The 9,057-nt window shown below is 46.4% G+C and overlaps 1 protein-coding gene across 7 annotated transcripts in view; it reads left to right on the top strand.

The window, feature by feature from the left end:
• ndel1a (nudE neurodevelopment protein 1-like 1a) overlaps positions 1 to 9,057 on the top strand; it is a 30,958-nt gene that overhangs the window by 5,376 nt on the left and 16,525 nt on the right. For 4 of the 7 annotated variants that reach the window (XM_031560880.1, XM_031560879.2, XM_031560877.2 and 1 more), the window contains 6 exons: positions 700 to 853; positions 3,088 to 3,236; positions 5,117 to 5,253; positions 6,425 to 6,598; positions 7,100 to 7,191; positions 7,640 to 7,788. In XM_031560880.1, coding sequence (XP_031416740.1) covers positions 700 to 853; positions 3,088 to 3,236; positions 5,117 to 5,253; positions 6,425 to 6,598; positions 7,100 to 7,191; positions 7,640 to 7,788 — 855 coding nt within the window. Of the gene's footprint in view, positions 1 to 699; positions 854 to 3,087; positions 3,237 to 5,116; positions 5,254 to 6,424; positions 6,599 to 7,099; positions 7,192 to 7,639; positions 7,789 to 8,348; positions 8,384 to 9,057 lie in introns of all 7 variants that reach the window. The other 3 variants (XM_012819096.3, XM_012819095.3, XM_031560881.2) reach the window with 1 other exon arrangement.

Here is a 9,057-nt window from a genome sequence, read left to right as displayed (position 1 = left end):
GTTAGCATTTTCTGTTTGGTCAGCTAGAATCATCTCTTCTGAAGCTCCTGGAGTAAGATGCTGTCGCTGCTAGAAGCTGGGCCTTCGGTTTTATTGTTCCTCTGCTGTGAAAGAAAAGATTTCTGGGGGGGACCTGCAATTTTATCTCTGCTCTTGAAGTAGCACCACTTAACAGTAGTGTCTCCCTAAAACAGTTCTTTCCCTGAGTGGAAAGGTTGTTATTAAGTTATGTATGTGTGTATGTAAGCTATTTATTTATTGATATTTATATGTACTGAGATGTTTTTAGACCTTTTGTTGTAAATAAGTTAACGTGTATAGGCATGGTTATGATGGCTTTTAAAAGCCCAGGGGATCTGTCTTGCGTAATGGGTGTCTGCTCTTGACCGTACTGTGCTGTAGGTACTAGTCTTGCACTTGCTATTTCTATGGCTTGGCGAGACGCCACAAGCGTTCTTACCCAGTGCAGATGTAGGACATTTATTCGTTGGTTTGTTCACCTACTTGCTCAAGAATGATTACGCATTTATTTATTCTTTGCCTAATAAATCTGCATAGCCACGTCCTATAGACATGTCATTCATTAACAGATCAATAGATTATCTGATTGATCGGATTAAGCCTGTTCTCTTATTTGAATCTAACTCCATACTCCCCCCTCCACCCCTCCACCCCTCCCCACCTCCTCCACCCGCACAGCTACCAGGAGGCGCAGGAGGAGCTGCTGGAGTTCCAGGAGGGCAGCCGAGAGCTGGAGGCGGAGCTAGAGGCCCAGCTGGGGCAGGCGGAGAGCCGCATGAGGGACCTGCAGGGCGAGAACGAGCGGCTGCAGAACGAGGTCGAGTCCCTCAAGGTAGCGTATCTATCTCTCTCTCTGTCTCTCTCTCTCTCGCTCTCTCTCTGTCTCTCGAGTCCCTCAAGGTAGCGTATCTCCCGACCGCCTGGGGCCAAGCGCTGTCTATCTCTCTCTCTCTCTCTCTCTCTCTCTCTCTCGTCCCTCAAGGTAGCGTATCTCTACAGACCGCCTGGGGGCCAAGCGCAGTGGGACCCGGAGCGCCGTATTCACCAGTCGTAGCGTAGCGGTAACATTTAATGGGAAGTGGGACGACCAGGGCCTACAGGACTAGGTGATTAACCCAGTGGAAACCAGACTGGACGGGGCTAAACGCACAAACTCCATATTCATGAGTCGGGGGCTATTATGTGCACTCCGAGTAGGCCAGCTGGGCCTTTGTGCTGGAGCATTAATGCATGTGTAGGTCTACAATGCTTGCTCACAGGCAGCCAAACGAATGATGAGCAACCCCCCTCTAACCATGACTAGCCGGGTCTATCTGCTGGAACACAGTACTCTAATATTAAGATGAATGTTAAGTGGGACAGCCAGAGCCTTCAGAACTGGTCAAGATGTATCACACATTATTAACCAGACTGTCTGGGCTTATGTGCTGGAAGGGAATCCACCATGGTACAATATGACCAAACTGTTTGGACCTGTACTGAACATTGCATACACTGTTAGTGCATTTGGCACTGCAGTACACAGTAGGAAATAACTATTGCCTGAAGGATCGGGCTTCAAAAACTGTAGGTGCAAGATGAATCCAGGTGTTGGTTGTTAAAGGCATATTCATAAATCCTATTCATAACAGCTGCAGCTGGCTGCCGTTGACTGTAGAATGAGTTACTACGGGCGTCTGTATAACCAGGTCAGTTCCCCTTAAAGCTCTATATGCTGAGGCCATGCAGACCCATCGGTACCCACGGGAGCATGCATGCGGTGTAGTGCAGCTGTGAGCACTGCTGCTGCTGGTTCAGGGGTGACTGCAGTGGGCCGTCCAGCCTCCTCGTTCATTATGAGCGGACAGACAGGAAGGCAGAGTCAGCAGCGCGGATCAGGAGGTCCTGTGGGAACACAGGTGTGAATGGATGGGGCCAGAGCGTCTCCCACAGAAAACCTGTTCTCTCACAGGAGTCATCTCTCTCCCTCTCTCTCTCTCTCCCTCTCTTCTCTTCTCTCTATCTCTCTGTTTCTGTTTTATCTTTCTCTCTCTCTCTCTCCCCCTCAGAGTTTGTATCTTGTCTTCACTGAAAGAGACACAAACACTCTAATTAACTGCTGTGGGTCACTTGGATTTCTTTGGCTTCATACTACAAAATCACTTGAACTGCTTACAGAACTGACAAAAATACACAATATTAGCCTGGAAATGATATTTATGTTTCTTCTGTATTGAGCTTCCTATATTGAGTTTGAGGTCTTTGTGACCTAGCCCTGCTTGTTAGCGAGCATTAGCATATGGTACGTTTTAAGTACCCCCCAGCATAGCCTTGCCCATGCATAGTGTTCCCCTCCTTGGTTTTGCCCCAGCCAGTGAGGAGAACATTAATCTAATGCATAATACATGGAGACTTCTGTTTAATTGCCCCGGTGTGCTTCGTATGGCTCTCTGAAGCAGCAGCAGCATGTGATGCGCTGCAGTGGTAGAGCTGCCTAATGTAGTTTTGTAGATGTCACTTCATTGTGATGTTGGTTATAACAGGCAGGTTTGGTTGTCATGGTGATTGTCAATGAGCGCTTTTATTGACTATGAGTGATTTTAAGTGTGTGTGTGTGTGTGTGTGTGTGTGTGTGTGTGTGTGTGTGGGTTAAGTCTGAAAGCTAGATCTTGCTTTTCTGCTGAATTCAGAGCCTGAGATATGGGTCACTGGCTTCCATGGAGTATGCTCAGGAGCTTCCTGAAAAATAGATGATTCAATGTGGGTTAGTTATTGTGCACGAGAGTGTGACGTCACGTGTGTGTCTGTGTCGAAAGTATCTGTGTCATGTGCGTGTTGGAAAATGGGTATATGATGGTGTGTTAAGTTAACGTGTATGTTAATGTACAAGAGAACATTGGTATGTAAATATATTAATGTGTGGGTCGTCATGGTTTAATTGAGCTGGGAAGATTTGACAGAAGGCCCTCACCAGGCTCTCACCCTGTTTCTGTTTTATCTTTCTATCTCTCTCTCTCTCTCTCTCTACCTCTCTACCTCTCTCCCCCTCTACCTCTCTCTCCTCTCTCTCTCTCTCTCTCTCATTAGGAGAAACTAGAGCAGCACTATGGTCAAAGCTATAAGCAGATCTCGATGCTGGAGGATGACTTGGGCCAGACGAGGAGCATCAAAGAGCAGCTCCACAAATACGTCAGGGAGTTGGAGCAGGCCAACGACGACCTGGAAAGAGCTAAGAGGTATGGATCTGTCCTGGTCAAAGTGTTTCTTTACAGGATGCGTTTGGAAAAAAAAAAAGGATTGTAAAATGATCTTACTGAAGTATGGCAACGCAGAGAGTGCAAAAAGTTTCATGAGGTTCAGCTCCAATCAGACCAAACATAGTCCGTTAGTCCGCAATAGTAGAAAATGGTGATTTAAAAACCCTGTCAATGACGACATGGAGAAGGTCAACAAGTTTGGTTCCTTTCTGAGGAATCACTTGAGCGTTATGGTTTGTGTGCCAGACCTTTAATTTATGGTCGGCCTTTTACGCAGGCACGTAAGACACGCAAGAGCCCCTTGCGTCCTTGCAAGCCCACTCCAAGCACCTCTTGCGTGCTTGTGTGCGTCTCCCAAATTTTGAAACTCTCTGACAAGGCTACGCAAGCCGCAGGGCTGAGATTGGTATAAACCCATCACTGTTTACCTTATGGGCAGTAGCATGCTAACATTAGAAAGCTGGCTCAGACACCTCGCGAATCCCCTCAGACGTATTTTTCAGTTACAAAAATGTTACATTGCACAGTGTCTATTTCTCTGTAACGTTAAAAAAAATCTAAGCAAAAAAAAGTCAAACAAACAACTTTTAAATCGCTGTTTACCTTTTAGATAGTAGCATGCTAACATTAGATAGCTGGCTCAGACACCTCGCAAATCCCCTCAGACGTATTTTACTATAAATGTTCACCATGACCATGCAGTAACGCAGTCGTAGAAGCATATTACAACCTTAACAAACAGTGTCGGTTGTATGACCAAGCATAGTCGTGTGGCTCCAGTCATCTGAGAGTGATTCACATCCATTGTTCAGTGTGTGTCAGAGGCCGCCTCAAATGCCTTCTATTACCCAGCTTTTCATATGCAAAGTTGTAGACTGGTATGGCAGCTATCATGCAAATGAAGGTCCTAAGGTTAACTATATCCCAAAACCCAGGCCTATTGTGTGGGTCCCCAGTACAGAACAGTGCACATATACAGAGATATACAGTGCAGTTATACAGAGATATACAGTGCAGTTATACAGAGATATACAGTGGAGTTATACAGAGATATACAGTGCAGTTATACAGTAAGTAACATCCAGCCAGAATGACAACTAAACTCATCCCAAGCTCCTCTGTCTTTGGCTACTTGGATCTGCAAGCTCTTGATTAAACGGAGATGGAATGAAGGCTAGTTCATACAGTTCACAGCTCCCCACTAATCATCCAGCAGGGTTCATATCTGAGCTCAGTGATCTGATCTGATCTCTTCTCGCCCATCTGCGCCTGACTAGTCAGTTGGTGTGGAATGCTTTAACTGAAATAAACATGAGTTCTTCCTGCGCTAATTAAGCTGCACCACTTAAATTGCTAAACATGCTAGTCTACTCTCATCTGTGCTTGGGTAATGGTCTTGGCAGTGGTAATTGGTTTTCGGAAGGTATCAGATGTGTATTTCTCACGGATGCGACGTCAAGTGGAGGATTATAGGCTTTGGAGATGGGGCACTGTGCTGAGGAGCTCATTAATACACAATGGCAACATGAACAACAAAAGAGAAGAGAAGAAATTAACCATTACGTATGAGGAAAGATTTATTTGATTATCGAAAGACTCTTAACCAAGGATTTAAGAATTGAAGTTACTTTCATGTCTGTAGTTTGTAGTTTGTTGTTTTCTTGTTGATGTTGTTTTCTCAACTCTCGAGCGCTTGATGAAATTTTAGTTTGAATTTTTCCTGTTTGTTTTAACTTACGATTTAAATGATTCATGATCGTCTAGATAAAAAGATTGATGGTATGATTATTTGTAAAACTGTAGTGTGTGTGTGTGTGTGTGTGTGTGTGTGTGTGTGTGTGTGTGTGTGACCCCTACAGGGCTACGATAGTGTCGCTGGAGGACTTTGAGCAGCGTCTGAACCAGGCCATTGAGAGAAACGCCTTTCTGGAGAGCGAGCTGGATGAGAAGGAGTCACTCCTCGTGTCCGTACAGAGACTGAAGGATGAAGCAAGAGGTGTTTATCCACTTTTTCTTTCTTTTTTTTTCTCTTCCCCCTGTCCCTCATCTTTCTCTCTGTCTCTCTCTCTGCTCTCTCTGTCTGTCTGTCTCTCCTTTCCTCCCTCCAATCTCTCTCTGTCTGTCTCCTTTCTTACCTCCACTCTCTTTCTCTGTCTCTGTCTCTCCCTCTTTCCCCCCACCCTCTCTTGCGCTCTCTCTCTCTCTCTCTTTCTCTCTCTCTCTTTTTTTTTAATCCTCAGAGGAACCCTCTTGTCTTGGCTTGTTCAGTTTGTATCCCTCGGCTGAGCTGCGTTTTCCCCATGTGACATCTTATTCCTTCCCACCGCAGAGCTTTGATGTTCTGTTAGGGCGTCTTAGTTTCTTCTTAAGTGCTTCTTTGAAATGCCGTACGCCGCCGTAGAGTGTCACCTTGAGGATGTTGAGCTCCGAAGTTTTCAGTGACCTGCAAAAGTCAGCAAAATTGCACGCTGATCTAAGCAAGCCATCACTTTGTCATTCTAAACATGACACTGGAGTGGATTGTCTTACATGAATTGATTACACATCTATTTTTGGAGCCTTCCATGAAATGATTATGTATTTATTAATTTATTCTTTACTGCATAGTACTTTGATATTATATTTATGGTGTTCTGTATGTTCTGTGTTGCACTGTGGTCCTCAAGAAACATAATTTCATTCCCCTGGTGTATGGCAACATACATATGGTGAAATGATGATAAAAGCTAACTTAACTTGACTAGTACTTTTAGAGTAGCTATAGATTAGACTTGTGCAGCCTCTGAGCAGGTAGATCTGCATGTGTTTCATGGCCTGTAGATCTGCATGTGTTTCATGGCCTGTAGATCTGCATGTGTTTCATGGCCTGTAGATCTGCATGTGTTTCATGGCCTGTAGATCTGCATGTGTTTCATGGCCTGTAGATCTGCATCATGTGTTTCATGGCCTGTAGATCTGCATGTGTTTCATGGCCTGTAGATCTGCATGTGTTTCATGGCCTGTAGAGGTGACTGTGGATCAAAGCAGCTGCTGGAGGAGCAAATGTAGTTGTGTTAAACGAGTGTTTCCTCTCAGGTCTGAGGGGTGATGAATAAATGCAGGCTGTGGCGCTTCCGTGCATCAATTTACTCTGTGTGTGTGTGTGTGTGTGTGTGTGTGTGTGTCAGACCTGAGGCAGGAGCTGGCAGTGAAGGAGCGGCATACGGACGTCAGCAGGATGTCAGCGCCCAGCTCGCCCACGCTGGACAACGACAAGATGGACTCCGCCGTCCAGGCCTCGCTCTCTCTCCCTGCCACGCCGCTCGCCAGGAGCTTAGACAACGCCTTCGCCAGCCAGAAAGGTCTGTCCCCTGTCCACCAATCAGCTCCATGCTCAGAGGGCTTAGAGTCTCTGTGTGCTTGTCTCTGTCTGTCTCTCTTTAGTGTCTACTTTACCCTGACTGAGTCTCTATCTCTATCTATCTCTTTCTTTCTTTCTTTCTCTCTCTCTCTCTCTCTCTTTCTTTCTTTCTTTCTTTCTTTCTCGCTCTCTCTTTTTCTTTCTTTCTCTCTCTTTCTCGCTCTCTCATCTCTTGCATAATAAACCACAAATTCAAAGCAGTATGTAAAAGCGGTATGTCCTCACTCTATGTGCTCTCTAATGGAATCTCTGTCCGCCTCTCTCTCTCCCCTGTGTGTGTGTGTGTGTGTGTGTGTGTGTGTGTGTGTGTGTGTGTGTGTGTGTGTGTGTGTGTGTGTGTGTGTGTGTGTGTGTGTGTGTGTGTGTGTGTGTGTGTGTGTGTGTGTGTGTGTGTGTGTGTGTGTGTGTGTGTGTGTGTGTGTGTGTGTGTGTGCGCCCTCAGTGCAGTCCAATGGCTGTGCCAGCTCAGCACTGACGCCGTCCGCCAGAATCACGGCCCTCAACATCGTGGGTGACCTCCTGCGGAAGGTTGGGGTGAGTGTGTGTGTTTGGAGTGTGTGTTACTTCATGTGTCCTCTCTCCGTTCATAATCTGAGCTCATCATCAGACAATAATCCCAGGGCATGGAGTTTTCTGCAGAACAGCCCAATTTAAGACGAGCCAAATATTGCCTGTGACCCTTATGCCCACTGCCAAATACTTCCAACTTATGCAATTGAGCCGCTCACATGCTATGTGGAGGTGAATGGGAGGTAGAGGTGGAAAAGCAAGCCTTCGTCTTCACCCCAGGCAAACTCCCAGTCTCACCCATCAGATGTGTCTCACTAGCAACACATTCTGAAGTGAATCCTCTTCGACTAGCATAGTAGAGGGTCTTTTACTCTGTCATCATTACTCATGCACCCCTGCCTGAAGTCTCCTGTCTGTTATTCCGTCTGTCCTGATGTTGTATTGTTGTTGTTTATTTCTCTGTGTTTTCCAGGCTCTGGAGTCTAAGCTCGCCGCATGTCGGAACTTCGCCAAAGACCAGGCGGCCAGGAAGAACTACGCCACCAACAGCAACGGGAACCTGGTCAACGGGGACGTCACAAAGTTCTCGCACGCGCTCCACACGTCCTACTTCGACAGAGCGTGAGTCTTCACACACACACACACACACACCGGTCCCACCACCACCACTCCTGTACAGGCTACACCTCCCCCTAGTTATCAAAGTAGCATCCAGGCCTCTAGATAAAATACACGTTCCCTTGCAAATGTGCACCAGCCTACTTTTGTAATTGATACCTTGGTGCTTGGTGGTTAAGATGCTTCGGTGTGTTTTAAAATGACACCCTTCCAGTGTTGTGTTTGTGGACAGTACAGTCTGTTTTAAAATGACACCCTTCCAGTGTTGTGTTTGTGGACAGTACAGTCTGTTTTAAAATGACACCATTCCAGTGTTGTGTTTGTGGACAGTACAGTCTGTTTTAAAATGACACCATTCCAGTGTTGTGTTTGTGGACAGTACAGTCTGTTTTAAAATGACACCATTCCAGTGTTGTGTTTGTGGACAGTACAGACACACAGTGTCCCTAAAGGCCGAGATGATGCGCGTCCCTGATGTGTATAGTGTAATTAAAGGGGGGGTGTTTTTGTTTTTTTTTTTAAAGGGGACCCTCTTAGACCCTGTGTGTTTTTCTCCCCAGCAGAAGAGAGAGGGTCATTTTCCCTGCATTGCTCCGGGGTAATGACCTCCCTTTGGGGTACATGCATGTGGTTTTTTGCGTTAACTGCGCCGCGTAGATGCTGGTTCTCACCCCACGGGGGTAGATGGCGCCGCTTCACTAACACCACTGCTCTTGGGGGCAGATCTGCTGACCGTGTGGCTCCGCTGTGGAGCTTTGGGTTCTCATGCTTTCTTTTTCCTTATTCCCATTAACCTCTAATGGACTAATTCTAAACATAATGTAGTCATTTAATCATAAGGGTCTCTCTCTCTCTCTCTTTTTCTATCAATATATCCTCAGAAGTTAGACTGCTGTAGATAGTGACCTCACTGCCATAGTGCACGTGTTTTGTCTTTTGTGGGAAATGAACAGCGACTCTCTGTCTACCGCCATGTTTGGATAGCACTGTTGATAGCACTGAGTGGTTCCCGGATGGCAGAGGGGTTGGGTGTCTGTCCTGTGTCCCTGGAACTGGAACTATACCTCAGATGGCAGAGGGGTTGGGTGTCTGTCCTGTGTCCCTGGAACTGGAACTATACCTCAGATGGCAGAGGGGGTTGGGTTCTACCCCGTGTCCCTGGAACTGGAACTATACCTCAGATGGCAGAGGGGGTTGGGTTCTACCCCGTGTCCCTGGAACTGGAACTAAAGCTCCGGGAGGAACCAGGAGCGGTGTGCCAACGTTTGTGCC

The sequence above is a fragment of the Clupea harengus genome, chromosome 23 (assembly GCF_900700415.2).
Source record: "Clupea harengus chromosome 23, Ch_v2.0.2, whole genome shotgun sequence".
Taxonomy (NCBI): Eukaryota; Metazoa; Chordata; class Actinopteri; order Clupeiformes; family Clupeidae; genus Clupea; species Clupea harengus.
This window is presented reverse-complemented; position numbering and strand designations above follow the sequence as displayed.